Below are 26,206 nucleotides of genomic sequence, written 5' to 3'. Positions count from 1 at the left end.
CTTTCAAGGGCCCAGGGACTAGATAGGGCACCACTTGTCGGGGCAGGAGTCTCTCCAGAGACTCCAGGTGCTGGCAGAGAGAAGTCTTTGCTGTCCCTGAGACTTCAACCAACAGGAGGCAAGCTCTAACTCAAGCCCTTGGAGATTTCTTCACAAGATGGAAGGCACACAAAGTCCAGTCTTTGCCCTCTTACTCTGGCAGAAGCAGCACTGCAGGAAAGCTCCACAAAGCACAGTCACAGGCAGGGCAGCACTTCTTCCTCAGCTATCAGCTCTTCTCCAGGCAGAGGTTCCTCTTGGTTCCAGAAGTGTTTCTAAAGTCTGTAGATTTGGGTGCCCTTCTTATACCCATTTTAGTCTTTGAAGTCACCTTTCTTCAAAGGGGACTCACACCTACTTGTGAAATCCTGCCTTGCCCAGCCAAGGCCTCAGACACACACCAGGGGGTTGGAGTCTGCATTGTCAGAGGCAGGCACAGTCCTTTCAGATGAGAGTGACCACTCCACCCCTCCCTCCTAGCAGAGATGGCTAATCAGGAAATGCAGGTTACACCCCAGCTCCCTTTGTGTCACTGTCTAGTGCGAGGTGAAAAACAACCCAACTGTCAAACTGACCCAGACAGGGAATCCACAAACAAGGCAGAGTCACAGAATGGTTTAAGCAAGAAAATTCTCACTTTCTAAAAGTGGCATTTTCAAACGCACAATCTTAAAATCAACTTTACTAAAAGATGTCTTTTTAAATTGTGAGTTTAGGGACCCCAAACTCCACATGTCCATCTACTCTCTAGGGGAATCTACACTTTAATCATATTTAAAGGTAGCCCCCATGTTATCCTATGAGAGAGACAGGCCTTGCAACAGTGAAAAACGAAGTTGGCAGTATTTCACTGTCAGGACATATAAACCACATTACTATATGTCCTACCTTATCCATACACTGCACCCTGCCCTTGGGGCTACCTAGGGCCTACCTTAGGGGTGCCTTACATGTAAGAAAAGGGAAGGTTTAGGCCTGGCAAGTGGGTACACTTGCCAAGTCGAATTTACAGTGTAAAAATACACACACAGACACTGCAGTGGCAGGTCTGAGACATGATTACAGGGTTACTTATGTGGGTGGCACAACCAGTGCTGCAGGCCCACTAGTAACATTTGATTTACAGGCCCTGGGAACCTCTAGTGCACTTTACTAGGGACTTAACAGTAAAACAAATATGCCAATCATGGAGAACCAATTATGTACACATTTTAAACAGGAGCACTTACACTTTAGCACTGGTTAGCAGTGGTAAAGTGCCCAGAGTAATAAAAACAGCAAAATCAGAGTCCAGCACACATCAACAACCTGGGAAACAGAGGCAAAAAGTTAAGGGAGACCACGCCAAGGATGAAAAGTCTAACACATTTTTTTTAAAATATTTTCACCATGATTCGTGCTGGATCAGGTGACTTAAAAAAAAAAGAAAACTATACCTTGTGCCCTAAGGTAACTATAACTCATGACATAGTTGATAACATCACTGATAATATAAATGTAATATTTGCATTACTTTTTTTAATGGAAAAACTGTGCATGGCGGGGGCTCGAGTTATAGTTACCTTAGGGCATGTGTTATAGTTACTTGAGATAACTCTATGACAGTTGAATTTCCATGGTTTAGTACGTTTAAAATGTGAGCCTAACTATAACGTCCCTGTGACCTTTTTAGTGAATTTGTATGTTTTATTTTTAATTCCATTTCCTAGCTATAACGTCCCTGTAACCTTTGTTTTTTTCAGTGAATATATATAGAGATAAATAGATGTATACAAATACATACATATGTATATTGTCTGTACAGTTACAGAAGAGAACCAACCTTATAACTTTCAACCCTTCCACACTAAAGCATTTCAGCCTAGACTGTTCTTTTTCAAGGTAGATTGTACTGATTTGCATAACGCTGTTCACCTTTTAGACTGAAAGTTCTACTAGAGGTATTCCTACTTAGTTAGAAGGATCAGTGCCAGCATCTCCATTGCACTTTTTCTTTTGCTCACTGTTGAGTGGAGTGCCACTAACTGGGGTGGCTATGTAAATATGTGGGTTATTTGCTCAATCTGTTTAGAATGTCAAGCTTCGCTTGACTGATGAACCTCACTGAATGGACGCTCCTCCGCCCTTGTGGATGAGCCCCCCCTGCTCAAAACATCCTCAGAGAGTGTATCTGCTGTGTTTTGACACGTGGCTTGTGCTAGAATTTCTAAGTTATCCCAGAACACTTCTTGTTGACCGAGTAATAGAATGCATTGACCTGTATGTCATATAGTACTATTGAGATGGTGCCTAAATTTTTCCAGGCGAGCATAAGGCTGATGTTGTTAATAAAACTTGATATTAATGCGTAATGCTCTGAATTTTTTCCAAAGGGAGCCATTTTACGAAAAATTCTTCTAAATCGCTATTTTAAAGGAGAACATGGAGCGACTTTGACGGTACCACTGTCGGTCAACTACGGCAAGGCTGCCCCAACTGCAGGTAAATATTTGAGTTGCATATTTTGTTAATAACTTGTTTTCTGCTTTTTTAAACAGTGCATATAGTGTGGTGACTGTCTTTGGCGCTGCCGAATGCGAAAGCTGGCCTGGTCTTGGTTCTACCCCATACCTCTTTTTTTTCACCGCCCTACGCTTCTGTTCTCTTGACCTCACTCTTGCTCATTATTTCGATTCTTGCTTTATCCCTTTGCCACTCTGTTCCGGTTAGTCTTCTTCCTACTTTCTCCCTTTTCTTTATGTTTCGCTTTGTTGCTGTGGCTTGAGGTCTGGTAATGAAAACGAATTAGAAAATGAGTGTCAGAATCCACATTCTGCAGCCATCAGTACAAATTACACACTGTGTACATAAAGGTGTTGCTGTTTACTCAATTTAACAATAGTCAATTTACTCACCTCGAGAGGATGGAAGTGTGAGTGAGCCACGCAAGGATTTGAACTCGTGATGTGTAAAACACTTTATGTTTCAGCATCAAACTCCATTTGACTGCGCCATCCTGCAGGGTGGATAAGCCGCGCAGGCTGCGTTCTGCAGTTGAGGACAGAAATTACGATTTCTGGCCGAAAAGGAAAACGGTGGTGCCAAACAGACTCTAAGGGCCAGATGTAGGTAAGTATTATTTTGCAACTTGCAATTTGCGGGTCATAGCGACTCGCAAATTGCAACTCGCAAAAGTGCATGCAGAAAGGTGTCTCAGACACCTTCTGCGACTCACTATGGGGTCGCAAAGACCCACCTCATGAATATTAATGAGGTGGGTCGCAGTTTGCGACCCCATAATGAGTCAGTGCACTCACAGGGATGGTGGCCTGCTGGAGACAGCAGATCACCATGTCTGTGACTGCTTTTAAATAAAGCAGTTTTTTTCTTTTCTTTTTGCAGCCCGTTTTCCTTAAAGGAAAACGAGCTGCAAAACGAAAAACGTCCAAAACCATTTGGTTTCGGTTTTTTTCCTATCGACCACTGCCTTCCCTTTTGCGAATGAGAACTGCGAGTTGGTTTGCGACCGCATTCACGGTCACAAACCAACTCAGCATGGCGATGCGGTCGCAAATAGGAAGGGAACACCCCTGCCTATTTGCGAGTCGCAGCCTCAAATTGCGAGTCGGTACCGACTCGCAATTTGAGGTTGTGCATCGCGTTTGGCCTTTTGCGCCTCGCAAACTGCATTTTTCGCAGTTTGCAAGGCGCAAAAGGCTTGCTACATCTGGCCCTTAGCTGCTAGCGGCAGGTCCTGGAAGGCAAAGACATCATCCACTTCCAATTTGAGACTATTATTTTTTGGTGCCTTACCAATATAGCAAACCGCATTTTAAATGTACTCCTGGTCTTTTCTCTGGTGAATAATTGAATGTAAAAACATAAAAACAGCATTTGTGATCTTTTTAATGAGTTTATTGCCTTTACTGAACTCTTAAATATTCACAAAAGCATGTTTATATGTTAATTCAACTCTAGCAGTGCCTGAGCTGCATTCAGCTTTCCAATACATGGATGATAAATTGTAACTTTGAAGTTCTCAGACCACCAATGGCATTAAGTTGATGTTCAGGGTTAGATTAATAGAAATGATTCAAATAACACACATAAAACAAACAGAATTTTTTTATTTGTTTTTGGTACACGCCCTTTTTATATAGAAAATAATCATGCTTTACGAAGTCTGCTTGTCTTAATTTTAGTAACGTGATAAATTAAGTGTTGTATGCATAAAACAGGTCAATTTACGTAGCTTCAGAATGAACTCTTCCATATTGTACCACCATTAGAATATTTAATTTAAATTTGTATTGACATTTAAAAACATCTGTGGGTGTGTTCTCCTGAAGACAGTGCCACAATGTGGTGGATTGTCAGGAATAAGTGGCAGTGTCGAGCACTGGAAAACACTGGCACAAATTAAGGACTGAGCATACAACACGGACCACAGATGGGGGGCAGGGGCATGCAACACAGGTGAGGGAGGGAAGATGCATGGATGCAAACGGGTACGAGGGAAGGAGGTGGGAGAGAGGAACATGGAGGTGGGAAAAATATACAATCGAACTAGCTGAAAAAGAGGTTCTATGACTAAACACCTTAAAAAAAATGAGCAGTGGAACAACACATGTAAGACATCGAAGCTCTTGGGGAGGGACAAACCATCGAAGTGGAAGGAAGCCTACAGCAGTTGACCAATAAGAAGCAGGCAAATGAGAATGACAGCGAAGCTAACCAGTAGTAAGCAATGACAGCCTCACTGTTGGAAAACAAAAGGTCATGAAGAGAGAGCAGACTTAAAAATAGTCAATATTATTTTGGTTGCTCTCTTCCATTCAGCTTCAGTTAGTAACTTGTAGGACGATGTTCGTAAGTGTAATAAGATAACAGCAGGGTTGGGATGCAGCAGTAATGCATTCCCCTTTCAAAGGGTTCAGAAACTCTTTTCAAAACATCTGCAAGTGGGACAGGACACCCAATCATGTGTAGCTTCATCCTACTGGCCACAGCCCCTTCAGCACAGCCCGACACAGAGAGGAACATCCCTTTCAGGCTCTAGGGTGTTGTGTCTAGTGTCTTGTATTTGTATTTTACACCAGGGGACTTGAGGAAGGGCATGGGCAAGGAGTGACGGGAGGATGCCAGATGCTCAAGGACCTTTTTGACAACAAAGCCATTAAAACCTTTGAAAGTAGAGGAATCCGACTGCATCAGATATTGGCAGCTGCACGTTTGGATAGACCACTTTATTAACAAAGCAGTGGCTGTTGGACTCCTACAGATTAGGACCAGTGTTTCCCAATTTATATCTCACCTAGGGGACTCAACTTCCAAATCTATGCAGCATAAATGGCCGGGGAACCCAAGGGCCATTGATCATATATGAGGAAATGAACAAATATCCTAGAGCATGAGACCAATGTCGCAATACCACGAGGTCTGGCCATATGTGTGCCATCCATGTGTAAGCACCTTCAAAAGAACAATCTCTTAATTGCTGATGGGATTTAATATGTGCCGAAGCCCACACACCTCCCAAATATGATATAACAATCAGATCTAGGGTTCCAAATCCCTGCAAGTTCGAGATGTGCAACAACCAAGAACCAACCCACAATGGGGGTCAGACTTGTGAGCATGTATACCATTTATTAATTTTCAGGGCTTGACGCAAACACAGGGGAATTTCATAGCCTGGGTAAGCGCAGTAGGGGGAGCTGCCCTGTATAAAAGAGCCAACTCTCCAGGACCTGCCAAGGCCTCGAATTCCAGTCCAAATGCGGAGTCAAAGGGGTCACCTAAGAGCCAATCCCCTATCGTAACTTATTGGGCCACCCAGTAGTATGCTCTCAGACCATGAACCCCCCCAACCTCCCTCATATACATAATCAGTGCACTTCATGTATGAAACCGATTGAGGCTTCCAAGCCCATAAAAATCTTGCGAGAAAGGTGCATCTGTCTGTAAAAAAAGGTAGACAGGAGAGAGAAGAAGAAATTTGGCAGCACGTATAAATACTGTGGATGTGCCACCATCTTGTAAAGTGCTGCCCTGCCCGTGATGGAAAGTGGTAATTGACCCCAAGCCTCTAAGGATGCTCCGAATCAAGGGTGCTGTGTCTAATTCCATTTGCAAAAAGAACAAGTGATGGATAACGCTGAATAATGTCAAACATTCACCCCAAGTACAGAGATCTGGGCCTAAATCCATCATTTTTTTTTTGCTACCCATGCCATTGCAGTTTGGACCCAGCCATATGCAAATCAGTCTTGACCCTGTTCCCCATGGGAACAGTCCAGCCTGAACAGCCAGGCCAGGTCTTCCCTGAACTGGCTCCTTAGCCATTTCAGCTTGACTCCAGTGGCATGGGGAACATGGGACCCATGTCTGGGCATACCCGTCCCACTTAGGGCAACAATTGCAAAAAGAACAAGTGATAGACGGAACGCTGAACAATGTCAAACATTCATCCCAGTACAAAGATCTGAGTTTGTTTGCTTTTGTCACCTTAAGTGTCCCGGGTATACCCAGACGTGGGTCCCGGGCTCACTGTGCCACTGGATAAAAGCTAGCCTAGCTGATGAAGGATGATACCCTGAAACCGGTTCCAGGATGCTTGTTTCCGATCCAGGGAGGACCTGGCCTGGCAGTTTGGGCTGGACTGTTCCCATGGGGAACAGATTCAAGACTGATTTACATATGGATGGGTCCAAACTGGGGTGGCATGGTGAGCAAAAGAATTGATGGATTAAACCCAGATCTGTGACTTGGGGTGAATTTTTGATTGGTTCGCATTCCGTCCATCATTTGTGTGTGTTTGTTTGTGTCTAATTCCTAATACATGTGCAGAGTGCGCCAGACCTATAGCCCTAGATATTTAAAATGGGAGGCGGCGACCCTGAGGTGAGACAGATCTGTGGTGGAGGGGAGGCTGCAATATGCAAGAATGTGTATTTAGGCTGATTCGCCATTAGCCCCGAAGCTTCTCCATATACTGGGTATCTCACATCATTTTGGAATGGAGGTCTGTGGATGTTGTAGAAAAACAATTAGATAATTGACATACAGTGCAAATCTATCCTCTTCCTTATTTGGCCATCAGAATCCCCTTAATTGGGCATCCTTGTGAATCCATTCTGCTAAGCGCTCTATGGCCAAAGCTAAAAGGCGAGTTATTTGCTCCTTCGAGAATGCCGAAGACAACAAACCATTCACCCTGACCTGGGCCTCTGGTTTAGCATACAAAGCCCTACTGAAAGTGAGAAATAATGGATCTAAATTCCTCATCAGCAAAGCTAGTAACAGAAAACGCCAATTGCACTGTAGTAAAGGCTTTCTTTTAATTTACTGTAAGGCACTTGGACCCACAGCTCAGAGTCCCTGGCCTGCCTCATGAACCCGCTGCAGTGAGTTCCTAGTACCTCTTACCAGCATGGACCCATTCTTATCCATGCTGACGAGAGTCTGCACCACCCTGTTCAGCCTGTTAGCTAAGACTCTTGACAATGCCTTTATCTCAACATTTAGTAGTAAGATAGGATGATAAGGCGAGTGTTAGTTTAGTGGTTTATCCGGCTTGTGGGGAATAGTTATTGTAGCCTTCCTAAAATCGGCCTGTGGCTATGCCTTAGACTCTATCTCCATAAATAAATTCAATAAATGGGAAGTTATAAGATCAGAAAAACAGTTATATATGCCAAGTGGTAGTCTGTTAGGGTCTATAACTTTGTTGGATGGCATCTCCATGATGATATTAGGAACCTTCCCCAAAGTGAGAGGTAGGTCCAGCTCTCTGAGGGCTCTGTATAATAAAGTCGGCCACTATTGAATGTGAAGTCTCTCCTAGACTTGGGTATCTTGCTGGGTGTAGTTCTTTATATTAGTCTGCAAATATTGTTCAGCTGCAGAAGTAACAACCTGATATCCCGCTGAGTAAACTTTGGGGACTATTCTAGTGCATCCCTCCCTTAAGGACACACAAAACATGAGCTTGCTCGCTTTGGTGCAGAGTCCTTAAGCTCTGTATCGAAAGACTGGCTAACTTGCATATTGAGTAGAAATTTTGACTACCTAATTACCAATGGCCATGCACTTAAGTACATTGAAGCTCACTGATATCTGTGAAGTGCCCAGCCATGTGATGTTGTCAGCTGTGTTTACTAGTACCCGGAAGGTGATGATAACCATGCCCAGGAATTGTACAAAGCTCAAGACAGACCCAGAAGAACCAGAAGGACCAAGAATAGGACCTGTAGAACCAGGAAGAAGATGAGGAGCACCAGAAGTAGGATTAAGAAGAGGCGGATAGGCAGTGTGATTTTAGGCCACAACCTTAGTTATAGAAGTGATGCCTTTTGTAAATCGCTGGTAAATACACTTCTTAAGGCACATCACCTTTACCTCTCCCTCCCCGTCAGCCTACTTAGTGTCATGGGTAAAGTGAAAGTTTGCCTCAGAAAAAGTCGGGTCACTTTTCTATTTTTTCCAAAATTCCCCAAAAATCACTATGGCAGTGTATCATTTAGACCACCACCGTTTTTGTTATGGCTATATTAAAATATACTCATTTTGTCAGTGGAACTTGCAAACCTAGATTCTGGTCCCAGTTTCAACATGCTGCATGCTTGTTAATGTGTGATAGAAATAAATAATCCTTCAGTGTGGTGTTCAGTAACAGCTCAGTAACAAGTTACTACTCCCCGCCTCCTCATCAGATGCCACCTTTTGCAATCTGGTTTCAAACAGACCCCATGCACGCAATTACGTTCTGTGTGCACACTTCCTGTTTGAGGTGTACATGATCACTGTAAAGCCATCTACTGCTTCTTGTAGTTAATTTCACACTATATGAAGTATGTGACATAAAACGAAAATAAGCGTGAAGTGCATTAAATAAACATACAAAGGAACACAGAGTTTCTCTCTCTCTTTCCCCTTAATAGACTGTGTTCGTGACAACGTAATCTGCGACCTGCAGTTTACAAATAAGTCACTGCAGTAGACCTTTATTCTCCTAGGCATTTATTGTGATTGGCCATCGTTTTCATGTCACATGCTCAGCTGCCAACTTTTGTCTGATGGCTTTTCTTTAGCTCTAGCAAAGCATTGATTGATCTCAATATTTAATATTTAATGGATGTCTATATTTGAATGGATGTAAGCATATTATTTTCCACCTCCTATTTCCCCTAAACAGTCACTGCCGCTTACCCCATATTGTACCATAATTTTAGTTGGGTACACTACTGGGATTGTTGAGACATCTCAAATCGATTCCCCTGATGTCATGGGCTATATTAGGCCCCGCTTGTCACATATTGTGGCTCTGACATGACAGATCAAAGACTGAGTATCCCAGATATCTTTGACACAAAGGAAGGCACAGTATATCCAAACACAATAACCTGAGCATTTATTATGACAAAATTATGAACGCTAACTCATTCTCCAGTAAGTAGCATCTTGTTCGTTCTTCCCTCATCGTTTTTATGGTGCCTGGAGCTGTATATGCTCTGTCTTGTGTTCATCAATCTTGAGTTAAAGTCGTGGATAGGTAGGGCAGTAGAATGTAAGGAATGATCGCGTTTTACCGCCCTTCAATGCGAGAGGGGTTCATGACCATAGTTCTAAAACCTGGAGCGGCCGAGTCTGATTCGTCTGCTTGCTGCCCACTCACAATGATTAATACCAACGTGAAGGTCCTATATAACGCTCTTGTGCTTCAGCTTGGACCAGTGATCTCCCGACTGATCCACCTGGATCAGTGTGGGTTCGTACTGAGGAGGAATACAACTATGAACCTCAAACGTCTGATGCATGTCATGCGCAAAGTCGAGGACAGGAGAGAGGAGCTGGCAGTGGTTTCTACTGACATTGCCAAACCCTCTGATACAGTGGATTGACAATACCTCATCACTGTATGTGAGGTAGTGGGGTTCGGCCAACAGTTTCAGTCCTGGGTACAACTGCTCTATATTGCTCTCTTGGCCAAGGTTAGAGTTGGACAACTCTGATCGGATCCCCTTGATTGCGAAAGGGGGCATGCGGCAGGGATGCCCGTGTTCACCCCTTCTTTTTACAATAGAGCTGGAGCCTCTGGCAATAGAGATCTGGCAGGAAATGTCAGAGTGGGGTATCAAGTGGGAGGGGTGAATCACCTAGTGTCTCTCTATGCAGATGACACGCTCTTCTACCTTACAACACAGAGAGAGTCCTTACCCTCATTTTTACAGTACCTTGATGCCTTCGGGGAGCTCCCTGGTTTGTGTATCAAGCAGCGCAAATCTCTGTTGTTCCCTTGGGGACTGCTGACAACAGTGGATCCTACTGATTTACCACTTTTGCCATTGCGATGGGAAACTCAACAGTTTAGATACTTGGGGATCATGATCGCATCCATGGAAAGAAAATGGAAAAAACACAACATAGACAGAATAACGGAGAGTCTGAGTGTTTCAATACAATGCTGGAACACACTGCCACTGTCACTCATGGGACTAGTTGCGTGGCGAAGATGTTTTTTTTGTTGCCACAATGCCTGTACACCTTACAGCACACATTTGACACACTACCGAGATTAGTCTTTAGATACCTGAGCTCCCTACTTACATTGCTTATATTGGCAGGGGACTCAAGAAAAGTAGCCCATGAGTTTTTATACCTACCCACCGAGGAGGGTGGAATGGCAGTCCCTAACATGGAAATGTATAACTTAGCTTCCCAGTTGCAGCATGCAGCCCACCGACTCTCCGAAGGGGATAACTGGGAAAAGAATTTGCTGGCAGACAAGACCCGTAATACTACGTTGCTCCAATTGCTGCATAGGTGTGAGAGGGATGAGAGCCATTGTAGCCTATCTCATTAAACACAAAGCATGCTTATAGGAGCGATCTGTGAGGGTGTACTGGGGAGCTCACCTTTCGCCCGAAAGTTTAACTGTTGGGGCCTCCCAGCGATCTGTAACCTTGCCAGTTCAGTAGAAGTCAGAGAATGGCAGGAGGTGGGACTGTGAGACTGTTGGCAAACTTTATCCCTGGGCTGAGGCAGCCCAGGAGGTTTTTGATATAGGCAACGGTCAGTTCCCATTGTACGCTAGTATAGCCGATATAGTTTTTTAGGTGTGGCCAACGTATCCTGATGTCCCGTATTCCTCCTTGCTGGTTTGAACATTAATAGAGTTGGGTGGCACCTGACATTTGGGCTTGCAACTGTATAAGGCCATGCTCGTCGATAAACATAGGACCCCTTTCCGAGCTAGGGCAGCATGGGAGGAGGAACTGGGGACACCGCTTGGGGACGTACAGTGGAACAGGGTTTGTGCTGTGGTCCGGTTGGTGTCATGCAGTGCGCATTTTAAGTTGATACAGTTCAATTATAGTCACTGAACGTATGTGACCCCTGTACTACTACATAGAACTGATCCCACTAGGACGAGTGGATGCCATTGTTGCCACGAACAGAATGCAACTTCCTTACACTTGGCTTGGTACTGTTCTCCAGTCAGTACATTCTGGGACACGGTAGTACAACACCTGGTGATGGTTTGTGGTGCGAACATAGATTGAGAACCAGTGATTTGTCTGTTGGGTGACATTTAGAAGTGTAAAGGCAGGAAGATGGAATTTAAATACATGCATTGTACTCTATTGTTAGCAGAATACAGGGTTGCAATCTCTTGGATGCGACAGACTGGTCCCAGTGTGGAGGGTTGAATGCGAGACGTTAGCGAGTGGGCGGTGGCAGAGGAAATATGCCTTCCTTCTTGTAGCAGAGACGATAAAGTGGCCACAGATCTGGAGACCTGGGGGACATTACTAACCAAGTTTGAGGGAAGAAAGAGGGAAGAACATCGAATGTATCTTCAGAGGAAGTGGAATGAGTGACTGCGGGTGCGAGTACTGCTATCCACAACGCTAGGAGGGGAGGATACTGCAATGCACGTGCAATTGATGCATAATGTAATAGACTTTGAACTGTGATAAATCATCTATGCCTCATGACAAATAGTTGGAGATGGCTGTGGCGTTCTTAATTGTTTATTGAATTATGTAATTGTTAGCACTGAAATGCAATAAAAAGTATATTAAAAAAAGAAATATGAAGGTACGTTTTAGTATCCATAGGTATCATATTGCCTATAAGATAAATCTTTATTTGCAGCTTGTCCGTACCTTTATATTTTCCTTAGATGAAGTGATAATGTGGAAGCCTACATGCAATCTTTGACTTACGCAGAGTTTTTTGTTTCATGTAGCTGGTTTTGTGGGACAAGATTCAGACAAGATGGGGATTTCGATGTCAGATATTCAGTGTCTTCTGGATAAAGAAGGTGCTTCGGAGCTGGTTATAGATGTCATAGTCAGTACAAAAAATGACAGAATTTTCTCAGAAGGTATCTTGCTTGGCATTGCACTTCTTGAAGGAGGAAACACCCAAACACAGGTATGGATTTCTATATTGTTTCAGTTTCAATAAGCGATGACCCCCAAATTTGTGCTTCTTTTGTCCCCATTTAGCAGTGCCACGAGATGGGAGGCAATCTGTTGATCTCTCCACCTTTGTGTCTCATTGTAATCTCACTCCTAGCCACACTCTGCACAGGCCCTGGCTGGTGTCTGCATTTAATTGTTTTGTGGTGCACTAGCTACACCGTGATGAGCTATCTACTGGGCTCTCCATGTCAATTAAGTCTAAAGGCTTGGGGGTACAGGGCCATTTCCATGTCTACTGTTTTGCATGTTTTAAATGTTCAATTTCATTGTGTGTATAATTTTTGCTATGGTGATTGTAAATATGGGAACTCGTTTCCATGGTAAATACTTTGGAATCCCTACTGGTGCACCTGTTATTAGGGTTACTGTTAGCTGTTTCACAACACACATTTTTGGAAGAATGGTGGTTTGCAAGCTAGGAGGATATTTGATGCCATAGAGAAGAGTAACAGCGCCAGCCCACACAACTTATTTTCCTGCTCTTTGCTTACACGCCTGTCTTAAGGCAATAAACAAGGATTCCCGTCAGAGCACATCCCTGGAAGGTGTGCCTGGGTATCCATATGTAAAGAGCAGACACCACAGTACATTCTGAGAAGTGATCATGGGGTTCCTTTCTCAAAAGCTCCTCAGAAAAGGGATCCGGCTTGTGCCTTACTGGCTGGATTTAGATAATTTTGTTTGCAGAGGCCTGCTGCCTCCTAACCTTGGAAATATAGGATTTTAGGTTTAGGGCTTCTGCAAAGCTTATTAAGCTATTTTTTTAACCCAGACCTGCACAGGACCCTTCTGCTATTGGTGCTTCCAGTTTGTGGATTTGAGTGCTGCCCGTTTCCTAGAGGTTCGAAGGAAGCCTTCTGAAACTCTTATGGTCTGGTCCATATTATCTAGGATCTCAGATTTCACAACTGTAAGGGATCAAAACCGCCTAATCTTAAACTGGGACATATTCCTGTCTTCCTGGCCAGAATAAGTCAGTTTTATTAACTCTGAGAGGCTGTTTCTCGGCTTTGCAAGTTACCAGTACAATATATTATTGATTTCCATTGTGTTTATTTTGTTTCAGCTTCATTTCACTGTTCGTAATTATTACTATTATTATCATGAACAGTAAAGGTCTGCACACCTGTTAATAAGTATTTCAGTTTTAGTGGGAGGTTTGACATCTTCCATTATAAAATGTGATCGGGGATCATGAGCCGTACATTTGTGAATATTGTTAAGCTATTCCAAAAGAACATGCTAGTAACTGGCTTACTATCGTGTTCACACTTTCTGAACGTTGTCTGTTCTGATGGATACAACTACCTGTGGATTCCTCACCTGATGAATACTCCCATGGCGCCAGCATTTGACGGAAATCTTCTTACTAGTCTCTGCACGTCGACGAGGACGTCACTCTAGCCCACGCGACGCCGTCTGACGTCATACAGGCAATAAGAAGTCCTCGCCGACGTGCCGATGACAGTTCCCTTTTTTCCGTGCATTCGAAACGGTTATCTTCGAGGGAGTTACTGTTACCTTCGTGGTTACAGTGTATTGTCTGCTGCGTAGTCTTCTCTGCGGTAACAATGTCTCAGAGGAAGTCGGGTTTCAAGCCCTGTCGAGAGTGTGGGGGCAAGATGTCAGTTACAGATCCTCACTCCGACTGTCTATGGTGTTTGAGCTCCGACCACGACGTCTCGACTTGCGATTCATGTCAACACATGAATCCGAAGGCCCTCAAAGAGCGCGAGGCCAAGTTATTCATGGCAAAGTCAAAGAAGAAGGAGAAACATCATAAGAAGTCTTCTTCGCCAAGGTCTCACCGGCGTCATCGAGACTCCCGGCGCCGTAGAGACTCACGACGTCACTCCAGCAAGGAGTCTCATTCGAGGTCACCTTCGGCTCGGCGTCGGAGGACTTGGGAGGTCAGCCCCACGGTCACGCCGCATCCATCGACGCCGTTGCCCTCTCCGGCGTCACCGACTTCACCTGGTCAGGCGTCAGTGATTGAGGTGGTGCAGCCTCTTGTGTTTTCTCCGGCGTCGCAGACGTCGAGGCCGGCGTCGGGGTCGCCTTCGATCCAGGCACCCCAGTATCCGGCTTTTCCCACTCCTGGAGCCGATAGTACCGCGTTTCTTAATGCGATGTATACCATCTTTCAGCAGATGGCTCCAGGAGCTGCTCCGGCTGGTCCTTCGGGGCCCTTGGCCTTTTCGTTGGGTGATCCTGCGCCTCTTCGGCCGGCACCCTTTATGCCCTTTCTCCCTTTTGGGAATGTGGGCTCGGCGCCGGTGCCGGCGTCGGTGGCCGCTCCGGTGGCTTCGGATGTTTCGGCCCCGGAGGTTGCCCCTCCGTCGAAGTCAGGATTTTGCCCTGTGACTCCGGTTGGTCCATCGGCTCCAAGACCTCGTCCTCCGGCTCCTGCCTCGGCGCCGAAGCTGCCTGTGGCGCCGGACACGGCGTCAGATGCTTCTGGAGATCGGCGCCGTTCTTCGACGTCGGCGGAGGCCATGTCGACTCCGCGTATCGAGGAGAGACTTCATTCGAGGAGGCGTGCTCTCCGTCTTTTAGAAGAGCAAGAGTACCAGCGAGTCCTAGAGGAGGGAGAGATTGAGGACTCTGGAGACGGACTGCATGGTCTGGATACAGCCAGTGGGCTGGACACTTCCCCTGAGTGGGACCTTTCATCTCCAGGGGAATATACGGAGGAGGCTGCTTCCTTTCATGCTGTGGTGAGGAAGGCAGCGAGCTTTTTGGACCTGCCTTTGCCGGTGGCAGAGGCAAAGCAGAATTTGCTGACAGAGGTATTGCATCCGGCCTCTGCTGCAGCTGAGCCTCTCTTGCCATTTAATGAGGCTTTGCTGGATCCGGTGTTGGAGGTGTGGAAGAAGCCGGTGTCTTCCTCGGCCGTTCATAGGGCTGTGGCCAGGAGGTATCGAGCTGCACCATCTGACCCTGGCTTTCTCTCTAGACACCCTACGCCGGAGAGCTTGGTGGTGCAAGCCTCCTGTTCCTCAAAGTCAGCGCCTGGTTCCTTCCCGACGGTGCCTGGAGACAGAGACTCCAAGAAACTGGATGCGCAGTCCAAGAAAATATTTTCGTCATGCAGTTTGGCGTTGAAGGCCACCAACGCCACGTGCATTCTGGGGAGGTACATCCATGCGCTGATGGATGATATTTCGTCTTCATTCACGGAGCTTCCCCAGGGTCTTTTGGATGTGGTCTCGGACGCCCAGGCTGCCGCGACCCAGATTATCCAGTCTGGGCTGGACACGACCGACTCGGTGGCCAGGGCGATGGGCACGGCTGTGGTGGCAAGAAGACAGGCCTGGCTCCGAAACTCAGGGTTCTCTGCGGATGTGCAGTCGACCCTGCTGGACCTCCCGTTTGATGGGGACAGACTGTTTGGAGCCAAGGCAGATTCGGCCTTGGAACGATTTAAGGAGAGCAGAGCCACAGCCAAATCGTTAGGACTGCAAGCTCCTTCTTCCTCTGCCTCTTCTAGAATTTTCAGGAGGTTTCGGGGATTTGGGCGTGGCTCTTATTCCTCTTCCTTTCGGGGGAGGTTCCAGCAACCCGCCTCTTCCCTCCCCTATAGGTCATTTAGAGGGAGGGGGAGGGGTGGGGTCCGTACCAGAGGAGCCTCTCAACAGCACTCTGCCTCTTCCTCGTCCTCTGGAGGGGTGCAGCAGGGGAAGCAGCCTTAGGCTTCCACCGTTTCCCACTCACTCCTCTCCTGTAGGGGGAAGATTACAGCGTTTTCTCCACAAGTGGAGGTCTATCACAACGGACACTTGGGTTCTCGGCATTGTGGGAAAAGGCTACGCCCTTCCCTTTCGGGAGTTCCCGCCCCTCATCCCGCCCCGCCCATCTTATTGTTCAGAAGAACACCTCCTGTTGCTAGAACAGGAGGTTCAAGTCCTCCTTTCAAAGGGCGCGGTAGAGTTGGTCCCAGAGCAGGAAAAGGGTCGAGGTTGTTACTCAAGATACTTCCTGATTCCCAAAAAGGATGGTCAGTTGAGACCAATCCTGGATCTGAGGATCTTGAATTGGTTCCTCAAACAGGAAAAGTTCAAGATGCTGACCCTAGCACAGGTGCTTTTGGCGTTGAACAAGGAAGATTGGATGGTGTCTGTCGACTTGCAGGATGCTTACTTTCATATCCCGATACTCAAGTCGCACAGGAAGTATCTCCGGTTTGTGGTAGGGTCGCAGCACTATCAGTTTGCGGTCCTCCCGTTTGGTCTTACTTCAGCACCTCGAGTCTTCACAAAGGTGATGTCAGTGGTTGCGGCGGAGCTCAGAAGGAAGGGGATAGCAGTATTCCCTTACTTGGACGACTGGTTGATCAAAGCCAAGTCCCCGGAGCTTGTGTCGCATCATCTGCAGTCAACAACCCAGTTGTTGTTCGACCTGGGCTTTTCGGTGAACGTGCCCAAATCTCACCTGGAGCCCTCTCAGCGCCTCCTGTTCATAGGGGCAGTACTGGATACAACATTGAGTCGAGCCTTTCCTCCGCCTCAGCGGATTCAAGATATTCAGGAATTGGTTCCAATGTTTCGAAATGGAGCGGTAGTTCCAGTCCTCAAGGTCCTTCGTCTGCTCGGTCTGTTCGCCTCCTGCATTCTGTTGGTCACGCATGCTCGCTGGCACATGAGGGCTCTTCAGTGGTGCCTCCGAAGGCAGTGGTCTCAACACAAGGGAGATTTAGAAGGTACTGTCAAGATCTCCAGAGATGCTGCTGTGGAATTGAAGTGGTGGATTGCGGGCAACAATCTTTCACAGGGGAAGCCGTTCGCGCAGTCGCCACCAGTGGCCACGGTAATAACGGATGCCTCCACCCTAGGATGGGGAGCTCATCTGGGGGATCTGGAGATCAAAGGGCTTTGGTCTCCAGAGGAACAGGTGTTTCATATCAATCTGTTGGAGTTACGGGCTGTACGTTTGGCTCTCAAGGCCTTCCTCCCATCCCTTCGTGGTCAGTCGGTACAGGTCCTGACGGACAATACTACCACGATGTGGTACATAAACAAACAGGGAGGAGTAGGGTCGTACCTTCTCTGCAGAGAAGCTCTTCGGCTATGGTCCTGGGCAAAGGACCATCAGATTTGCTTGGTGGCAAATCATCTGGCCGGGGTCTTGAATGTACGTGCGGACAGTCTCAGTCGCCAATTCTCGGCAGACCACGAGTGGCGTCTCCATCCAGATCAAGTCTGTTTAATCTTCCAGATGTGGGGGTTTCCTCGGATAGATCTGTTTGCCACTCGGGAGAACGCGCATTGCCCGTTATTCTGCAGCCTCCAGTATCCGATGCAGGGAGCGTTGGGGGACGCGTTTCAGATAACCTGGTGCGACCAGTTGCTTTACGCGTTTCCCCCCATACCCTTGATTCCTCGAGTGTTGAGGAAAATTCGCCAAGACCGGGCCCAAGTCATCTTAATAGCTCCGGATTGGCCAAGGAGGGTATGGTACTCCGACCTTCTCCAACTCTCACTGTGCCCTCCGCTCCGTCTCCCTCTCAGGGCAGACCTCCTCTCGCAGTCGCAGGGGCAGGTTTTACACCCCAACCTCCAGAGTCTGCACCTACATGCTTGGAGATTGAACGGGGCAACCTGAGTTCCTTCTCTCTCCCGCCTGATGTAGTGGATGTTATCTTAGCGGCCAGGCGACACTCCACTAAATCTATCTACGCTAATAGGTGGTCTAAATTTGTTATGTGGTGTGGAGAGAGACAGATTGATCCCTTACATGCTCATCTGTCACATGTTTTGTCTTTTGCACTGTCTCTAGCGCAGAAAGGTTGTGCAGTAGCTACCATTAAGGGTTATTTGTCGGCCTTGTCAGCCTTCATTTGTCTTCCAGACCAACCATCGTTATTTAAATCCCCTATTGTTCTCAGATTCTTGAAAGGTCTTCTGAATCAATATCCTCCAAAACCATTCGTTATGCCTCAATGGGATTTGTCCTTGGTCCTGACTTTCCTTATGGGGTCCCCTTTTGAGCCTATGCATTCTTGCCCCTTAAGGTATTTGGTTATTAAAACAGTATTCCTGGTAGCTATAACATCTGCAAGGAGAGTGAGTGAGTTGCAGGCCTTATCGGTTAAACCCCCTTATATAACGTTTTATGGGGATAAGGTGGTGTTGAGGACCAAGGCTGCTTTCCTTCCGAAGGTTGTTTCACCCTTCCATTTGGCTCAGACAATCACTTTGTCCACGTTTTATCCTCCGCCTCATCCTTCAAAGGAGGAAGAAAGACTACATCGCCTGGACCCAAAAAGGGCGTTGAGCTTCTATATCGACAGAATGAAGGATATCAGGCTGGAGGATCAGCTGTTTGTCGGATACGTGGGCAAGAGGAGAGGAAAGGCAGTCCACAAGAGAACACTCTCCAGGTGGGTTGTTCTTTGCATTAAAATCTGTTACTCTTTGGCAAAGAAGGATCCGCCTGAGGGCATTAGAGCTCACTCCACCAGAGCTAAGTCGGCCTCTTCGGCCTTGGCCAGGGGTGTTCCTGTGGTTGACATCTGCAAGGCCGCAACTTGGTCGTCCCTTCACACTTTTGTGAAACATTACTGTTTGGACTCTGAGGTCAGAAGGGACGGTCATTTTGCACGGTCAGTGCTGCAGGATTTCTTGGTTTGACCATTTAGGCACCCACCGCCGGGCGTGGTACTGCTTTGGGACTCTATTCATCAGGTGAGGAATCCACAGGTAGTTGTATCCATCAGAAGAACGAGTTACTTACCTTCGGTAACGACTTTTCTGGTGGATACATTAGCTACCTGTGGATTCCTCACGGTCCCACCCGCCTCCCCGTTGCCTTTTTGGTCTCTCCAAGCAATCCTTGAGTGTGCTCCTTTTGGTCTTCAAAGTTGCAATACATTTTGCATGTATGATATTTGTATATATGTGTATATTTATATATAAATCTATATATATATTGGGTATATACATGATTCGTATGTATAAATATATTTATTTGTTTAAAAAAAAAAAAAAAAAAAAAAAAGGTTATATTAAATCTACAGCTATTTTATTGCAATGTTGTGTGATTTACAATATTAAGAGATGTTGCTTTGCTCTTTCATTGCATTGGGTTATTATTATTATTCTCATGCACGTAAAAAATGTTGGTACTGTCATCGGCACGTCGGCGAGGACTTCTTATTGCCTGTATGACGTCAGACGGCGTCGCGTGGGCTAGAGTGACGTCCTCGTCGACGTGCAGAGACTAGTAAGAAGATTTCCGTCAAATGCTGGCGCCATGGGAGTATTCATCAGGTGAGGAATCCACAGGTAGCTAATGTATCCACCAGAAAAGTCGTTACCGAAGGTAAGTAACTCGTTCTTTGTGTTCATTAGGAAAAGAATACATGGTTGTTATCTAAGTGACTGATATTACGACTGTGTTGCATTGCTGTTTTAATGTAGTTTGTTTTTTAACTATTTTTTTGTACTGTAAATAAACTTTTAATTTGAAATAAAATTGAAGTGTTGTGCACTCAAAACTATGTCTGGACGCTCAGGTAACTGGTGAGACTGTGATAATTTTGTTGCACCCTAACTCCACTCATCCTACATTTCCTAGGCATTCACTCTTTGTGTGCATGTACCCAGAGTGAGTGAGACGTTGGAGGTCAACATTATAGACTAGTTACATGAGTCCTGGTTAGCGGGACCACCATCTAATGGGTGCTATTTTTCATTGTGCTCATGAATTTGAACATCCGCTGTATATTTCATAGTAGACATGAAATTGGTCACCATATTAGTCTTCTAATAGTGGCATGTTTGTGGGCAAAAAACAAATGCAACATACTCTGTAAAACAAAAGACAAGTTATACAAGAACTGAAACCATATTTAAAAAGTGAACCTGTGGTGATGTTGTATCTGAATATTATAGTGTGGGATGAGGTGTGTGTTGATGTGTTACTGAACAGGAAGTGTGGTTGATGGAGTGAAGTAGGATGTGGTGAACTGACAATGCACAAGGGCGAGTTTGTGCTACAGATGTTAGCTTTTTTGTGAGACTGTGTGTTAGAAATGGGGTCTTTGGTTGACATTCAGGTTACCCCCTGTTCAAGCAAGGACCCTCACTCTAGTCAGGGTAAAAGAGAATCACCTTCAGCTAAGCCCTGCTTACTCCCTTGTTAGCTTGGCAGAGCAGTAGGCTTAACTTCAAGTGCTAGGTGTAAAGTATTTGTACCAACACACACAGTAACTTAATGAAAACACTAAAAAATGACACAACACAGGTTTAGAAAACTAGAAGATATTTATCTAAACAAAACAAGACCAAAACAACAAAAATCCACAATACACAAGTCAAGTTATCAATTAAAAAGCAAAAACAGTCTTCATGTAGTTTTAAACACATACTAATAACTGTTAGTGTGAAAATGTACCTTGGGTGCATCAAAATTATCCCTGGACGGGTGAGTGTGCGTTAAAAAGGGCTGTGATGCATCGATTTCACTCACTAGCGAGATCTTGCATCGTTTTTCCTTTCGTCGGGTCGGGAGCGTTGTTTCTTTTCTCCGCAGGCGAGCGATGCGTCGATCCGGTCAGCACTCTCGGGTCCGGGCAGGCCTTGCGTTGTTTTTACATGCCCAGCGGTACTTGTGTCGGAAATCCAGCTGCATGATGATCTGAAAACCATGCAGCACGGGTTGCGATCTCATCAGCCTCCGTCAGCGATGCTGCGTGTCATTTCCCCAGCTCCGTGCGCCGATTCTTCAGCCGCAGATCGGAGTTGCATTGATCTTTCCCCCGCATGGCACTCTGTGCGTGGATTTCTCACTCTGGGCTGCCAGCTTCTCCTTTCAGGGTCCCAGAAACTGGGTGGGCAACACAGGGCAAAGTAGGAGTCTCTCCAGAGACTCCAGGTGTTGGCAGAGAGAAGTCTTTGCTGTCCCTGAGACTTCAAACAACAGGAGGCAAGCTCTAAATCAAGCCCTTGGAGATCTTCACAAGATGGAAGGCATACAAAGTCCAGTCTTTGCCCTCTTACTCTGGCAGAAGCAGCAACTGTAGGATAGCTCCACAAAGCTCAGTCACAGGCAGGGCAGCTTCTTCTTCCTGAACTCTTCAGCTCTTCTCCAGGCAGAGGTTCCTCTTGGTTTCCAGAAGTGTTCTAAAGTCTGTGGTTTTGGGTGCCCTTCTTATACCCAATTTCTCCTTTGAAATAGGACTACTTCAAAGTAAAGTCTCTTTTGAATGTGAAATCCTGCCTTAGCCCAGGCCAGGCCCCAGACACGCAACAGGGAGTTGGAGACTACATTGTGTGAGGACAGACACAGCCCTTTCAGGTGTGAGTGACCACTCCTCCCCCCCTCCTAGCACAGATGGCTCATCAGGATATGCAGACTACACCCCAGCTCCCTTTGTGTCACTGTCTAGTGTGAGGTGCAACCAGCCCAACTGTCAAACTGACCCAGACAGGGAATCCACAAACAGGCAGAGTCACAGAAATGGTATAAGCAAGAAAATGCTCACGTTCTAAAAGTGGCATTTTCAAACACACAATCTTAAAATCAACTTTACTAAAAGATGTATTTTTTAATTGTGAGCTCAGAGACCCCAAACTCCACATGTCCATCCGCTCCCAAAGGGAATCTACACTTCAATCAGATTTAAAGGTAGCCCCCATGTTAACCTATGAGAGGGACAGGCTTTGCAACAGTGAAAAAACGAATTTAGCAATATTTCAGTCAGGACATATAAAACACAGTACTACATGTTCTACCTTAACCATACACTGCACCCTGCCCTTTGGGCTGCCTAGGGCCTACCTTAGGGGTATCTGCCATGTAAGAAAAGGGAAGGTTTAGGCCTGGCAAGTGGGTACTCTTGTCAAGTTGAATTTACAGTTGAAACTGCACACACAGACACTGCAGTGGCAGGTCTGAGACATGATTACAGAGCTACTTATGGGTGTGGCACAACCAGTGCTGCAGGCCCACTAGTAGCATTTGATTTACAGGCCCTGGGCACCTCTAGTGCACTGTACTAGGGACATACTAATAAATCAAATATGCCAAACATGGATAAGCCAATTACATACACACTTTAGCACTAGTTATCAGTGGTAAAGTGCCCAGAGTAACAAAAACAGCAAAATCAGAGTCCAGCACACATCAGCAACCTGGGGAACAGAGGCAAAAAGTTAAGGGAGTCCACGCCAAGGATGACAAGTCTAACACTGTGGTAAAGAAAAGAAATGAAGTATATGATGGTCTAACAGAGTTGTAAAATATGCTATATTTGATAGAAACTTCTAGTTGCAGATTCCTTACCTTTGAATTATCCCTAGGCGTCCCGCTGGATCCGGACGATTTTCATGAGCACTACCCCTGCACCCCACTAGATGGTGTTGATGGGCTCTGCATCTGTCATCGGCATCATTTGCCCTGGATATGACATTGCAGTTCCTATATAGGCACCATCCTGGTGCACTGACGTAAGTTCTTTTCTTTACGCACCAGCAAGCGATGATCCGAAGAGAACTACCCCTCAGTCACATTTGACTGGAGTTTTTCAACTTTTTGTTGAGAATTTTTCAAGTATTCTACTACTGTTGTGTCAAGGATGTCCTCCAGAAAGACTGATTTCAAGCCCTGTGGATCCTGTCATCGGGCAATGTCCATGACAGATCTGCATCTCGTTTGTCTTTGGTGCCCGGAGTCCGACCACGACCCAAAGTTGTGCTCCGAGTGTCAAGCCATGCATCTGAAGGCTTTTAGGGGGTGGCCCCTGAAGCTGATGGCAGCCTGACCCTTGACGCAAGTCAAGATCTTTGTCAAGGGGAAGGTTCTGGGATTGATCGCAGAGTTCTCCATCATCATCCCCCCACTCCAAGTCCTCTGGGCATTTGGGTGAGTTGAAGCATAAGAAGCAGTCCGAGAAATCAAAGTGTTGTTCGACTTCTCCTCGTCCGTCAGCTGTCGAGACCAGGGAGCATTCACTCTTCAGGCCTCGTTCTGCAGAACCTGTGCCTGGACTGACTGCGCTCCTCCCTTATTTTCTGGGAGCCGGAGCTACACCTGCCCAACTCAGAGATTTTTACAAGGCCATGTGCCTCATTTTTGGCCAGCCTGACACTGCTGGAGTGCCTTTGGGACCCGCAGAGTCAGAAAGGGCCCCGTAAGGCCCGTGCCTGTGGCTTCGGCCTTGGTGCCAAGGGGGACTGAAGGATCCAGCCCTGGATGTGGACCAGTGTCGGTCATACCACTAACCTTCCTCGACGCTGGTCCTGACACCGCCGGCATGACCCCACACCAGTGGACCCAAGTTTCTTGATGCAACACCCCACCCCTAAGAGATTGGTGGTCCAAGTTCTACCCCTCAGGGCACGTTCCATTCCGCTCCCCACATAAGGAATCCAAAAGTTTGGACTCACTTGGGAGGAAGATGTTTTTTTCCGCCAGCCTTGCATTGTAGTTCGTGAACACTGCATGCCTTTTGGGCTGTTATTCCCACATGCTGTGGGACACCATAGCGCAAGTTCTGCCACAGGTCTCAGAGGAGGCCCGGGCTGTACTCTCTCAGGCTGTTCTAGATGGGAGCGATGCAACGAAGTTCACAATCCGTTCCGAACTGGACCAGCCTGAGTCGCTGGACAGAGCGGTTTCATTGACAGTGTCCCTGAGGCACCACGCCTAGCTGAAGACATCTGGCTTTTTAGGGGATGTCCAAACTTCCTTGATTGGCATGCCCTTTGATGGCATTCATCTCTTCAGAGTCAAGGCAGACTCGGTGCTGAAGCGCTTCAAGGATTCTTTGGCTACAGCCAGGTCCTTGGGCCTCGTGGCAGCCCCCTGCCCCCTACTCTGCCTTTTGATTATTTTGTGGCTACAGAATAGGTTTCCAACCGCATCCATTCCTGGCCAGGCATGATGCCCAGCCTTTGCGTGGCGAAATATATGGGGTCTACTGACCTTGTGATTCAGGTGGCCACTGGTCTGGACAGTCCACCCCCGCCCCCGCACAGCCTCTAGTCCTTCCTACTCTGACTCTCCCCCACCATGGGCCAGTTGGCGGCAGGATTCGCCATCACGTGCTCCGCTGGCAGTCCATCACGTCAGACAGATGGGTTTTGCAGATAGTCCAAAGGGACTACTCCCTTCCCTTCAAGAGTACCCCTCCATCCATGCCACCATCCTGCGATCAGATGATGGAGGATCACTTGTCCCTTCTCCATGATAAAGTTACATCTCTATTGGTCAAGGGAGCCATAGAGAGGGTTCCTGGGCCAGAGGTAGGTTGTGGTTGTTATTCTCACTACTTTATGGTCCCCAAAAACGAGAAGGGCTTCTGCCTGTCCTAGATCTTCGGTCCCTCAATCTCTTCCTGAAGAAGATGATCAAGATGGTCACTTTGGCTCAGGTCCTATGTGTCCTGGACCCGGGAGACTGGATGGTAGCGTTGGACTTGCAGGACGCTTATTTTCATATTCCCGTCCTGCCTGCCCACAGACATTAATTGTGGTTCGTGGTGGGCCACAAGCACTTTCAGTTCACCGTGCTTCCCATTGACCTTACCAGTCCCCCTTGGGTGTTCACCAAGGTGATGGCGGTGGTTATGACTCATCTACGGAGATCAGGGGTTTCAGTCTTCCCCTGTCTCAGTGACAGGCTGTTGAAGGCAGGCTCACCCCAGGCTGTTGTCTCCCATCTCCAGACTACTGCAGACCTCCTCCATTCACTTGGGTTCATTATAAACGTGCCAAAGAAACACCTCTCAGGTGCTCCCTTTCGTCTGAGCTGTGCAGTTTTGGGCTTATCCTCCCAAGCAGCGAGTCGAGTATATTCATTCTATGATGCCTCTATCCTGGATTTTGGAGAGAATTACTCTGCTGGGCCTCATGGCATCCTGAATCCTTCTGCTGACACATGCCAGATGGCACATGCAGGCTCTTCAATGGGACCTGAGGTTCTAGTCAGCGCAGCATCAGTGGAAGCTCTCCAACAAGGTCCAGATCTCAGAGGGATCTGAAAGATCTTCACAGGTGGTTAATGAACCATGACTGGGTCATAGGCAGATCCCTCTCCCTTCCCCAACCAGATCTGACAGTAGTGACAGGTATGTTATTTATAGGATGGGTCGGCCTTCTGGGAGAGGTAGAGATCAGAGGCATCTGGCCTCCGTCAGAATCAGGACTCCACAACAACTACTTGGAGCTCCATGTGATCTGGCTAGCATTGAAAGCATTTCTTCCTTTTATCAAGGGAAGATGATGCAGGTGTTCACGCACAACATCACCACCATATGGTGGTACCAAGGGCCCTGTGACCAGGAAGGGTCCCTAAGGGCTGCAGCATGTGTTGTGCCCCCCTAAGTGACCTCTCACCTAACACATGCACCCAGCCATTGCAGATTGTAAGTGTTGGTGGGGAGAAAAAGGCAAACTCCACATGGCATCACCCTCAGGGTGCCATGTCCACAAAATGCTGCCTGTCGCATAGGTAAGCCACCCCTCTAACAGGCCTTACAGCCCTAAGGCAGGGTGCACTATACCACAGGTGAGGGCATAGCTGCATGAGCAATATGCCCCTACAGTGTCTAAGTCCATTCTTAGACATTGTAAGTGCAGTGTGGACATATTAAGTATATTGTCTGGGAGTTTGTCAAAACGAACTCCACAGTTCCACAATGGCAACACTGAATACTGGGAAGTTTGGTATCAAACTCCTTAGCACAATAAACCCCC

At 46.7% G+C, this 26,206-nt stretch overlaps 1 protein-coding gene across 5 annotated transcripts in view; it reads left to right on the top strand.

The window, feature by feature from the left end:
- The window catches only part of ITPR2 (inositol 1,4,5-trisphosphate receptor type 2), a 1,367,642-nt gene that overhangs the window by 919,960 nt on the left and 421,476 nt on the right, over positions 1-26,206 (top strand). For all 5 annotated transcript variants that reach the window (XM_069228605.1, XM_069228604.1, XM_069228603.1 and 2 more), the window contains 2 exons: positions 2,412-2,520; positions 12,272-12,459. In XM_069228605.1, the coding sequence (XP_069084706.1) occupies positions 2,412-2,520; positions 12,272-12,459 (297 nt within the window). The remainder of the gene's footprint in view (positions 1-2,411; positions 2,521-12,271; positions 12,460-26,206) is intronic.

The sequence above is a fragment of the Pleurodeles waltl genome, chromosome 4_1, assembly GCF_031143425.1.
Source record: "Pleurodeles waltl isolate 20211129_DDA chromosome 4_1, aPleWal1.hap1.20221129, whole genome shotgun sequence".
Lineage (NCBI taxonomy): Eukaryota > Metazoa > Chordata > Amphibia > Caudata > Salamandridae > Pleurodeles > Pleurodeles waltl.
Note: the sequence above shows the minus strand (reverse complement) of the source record. Positions and strands in the feature narration are given on the sequence as shown.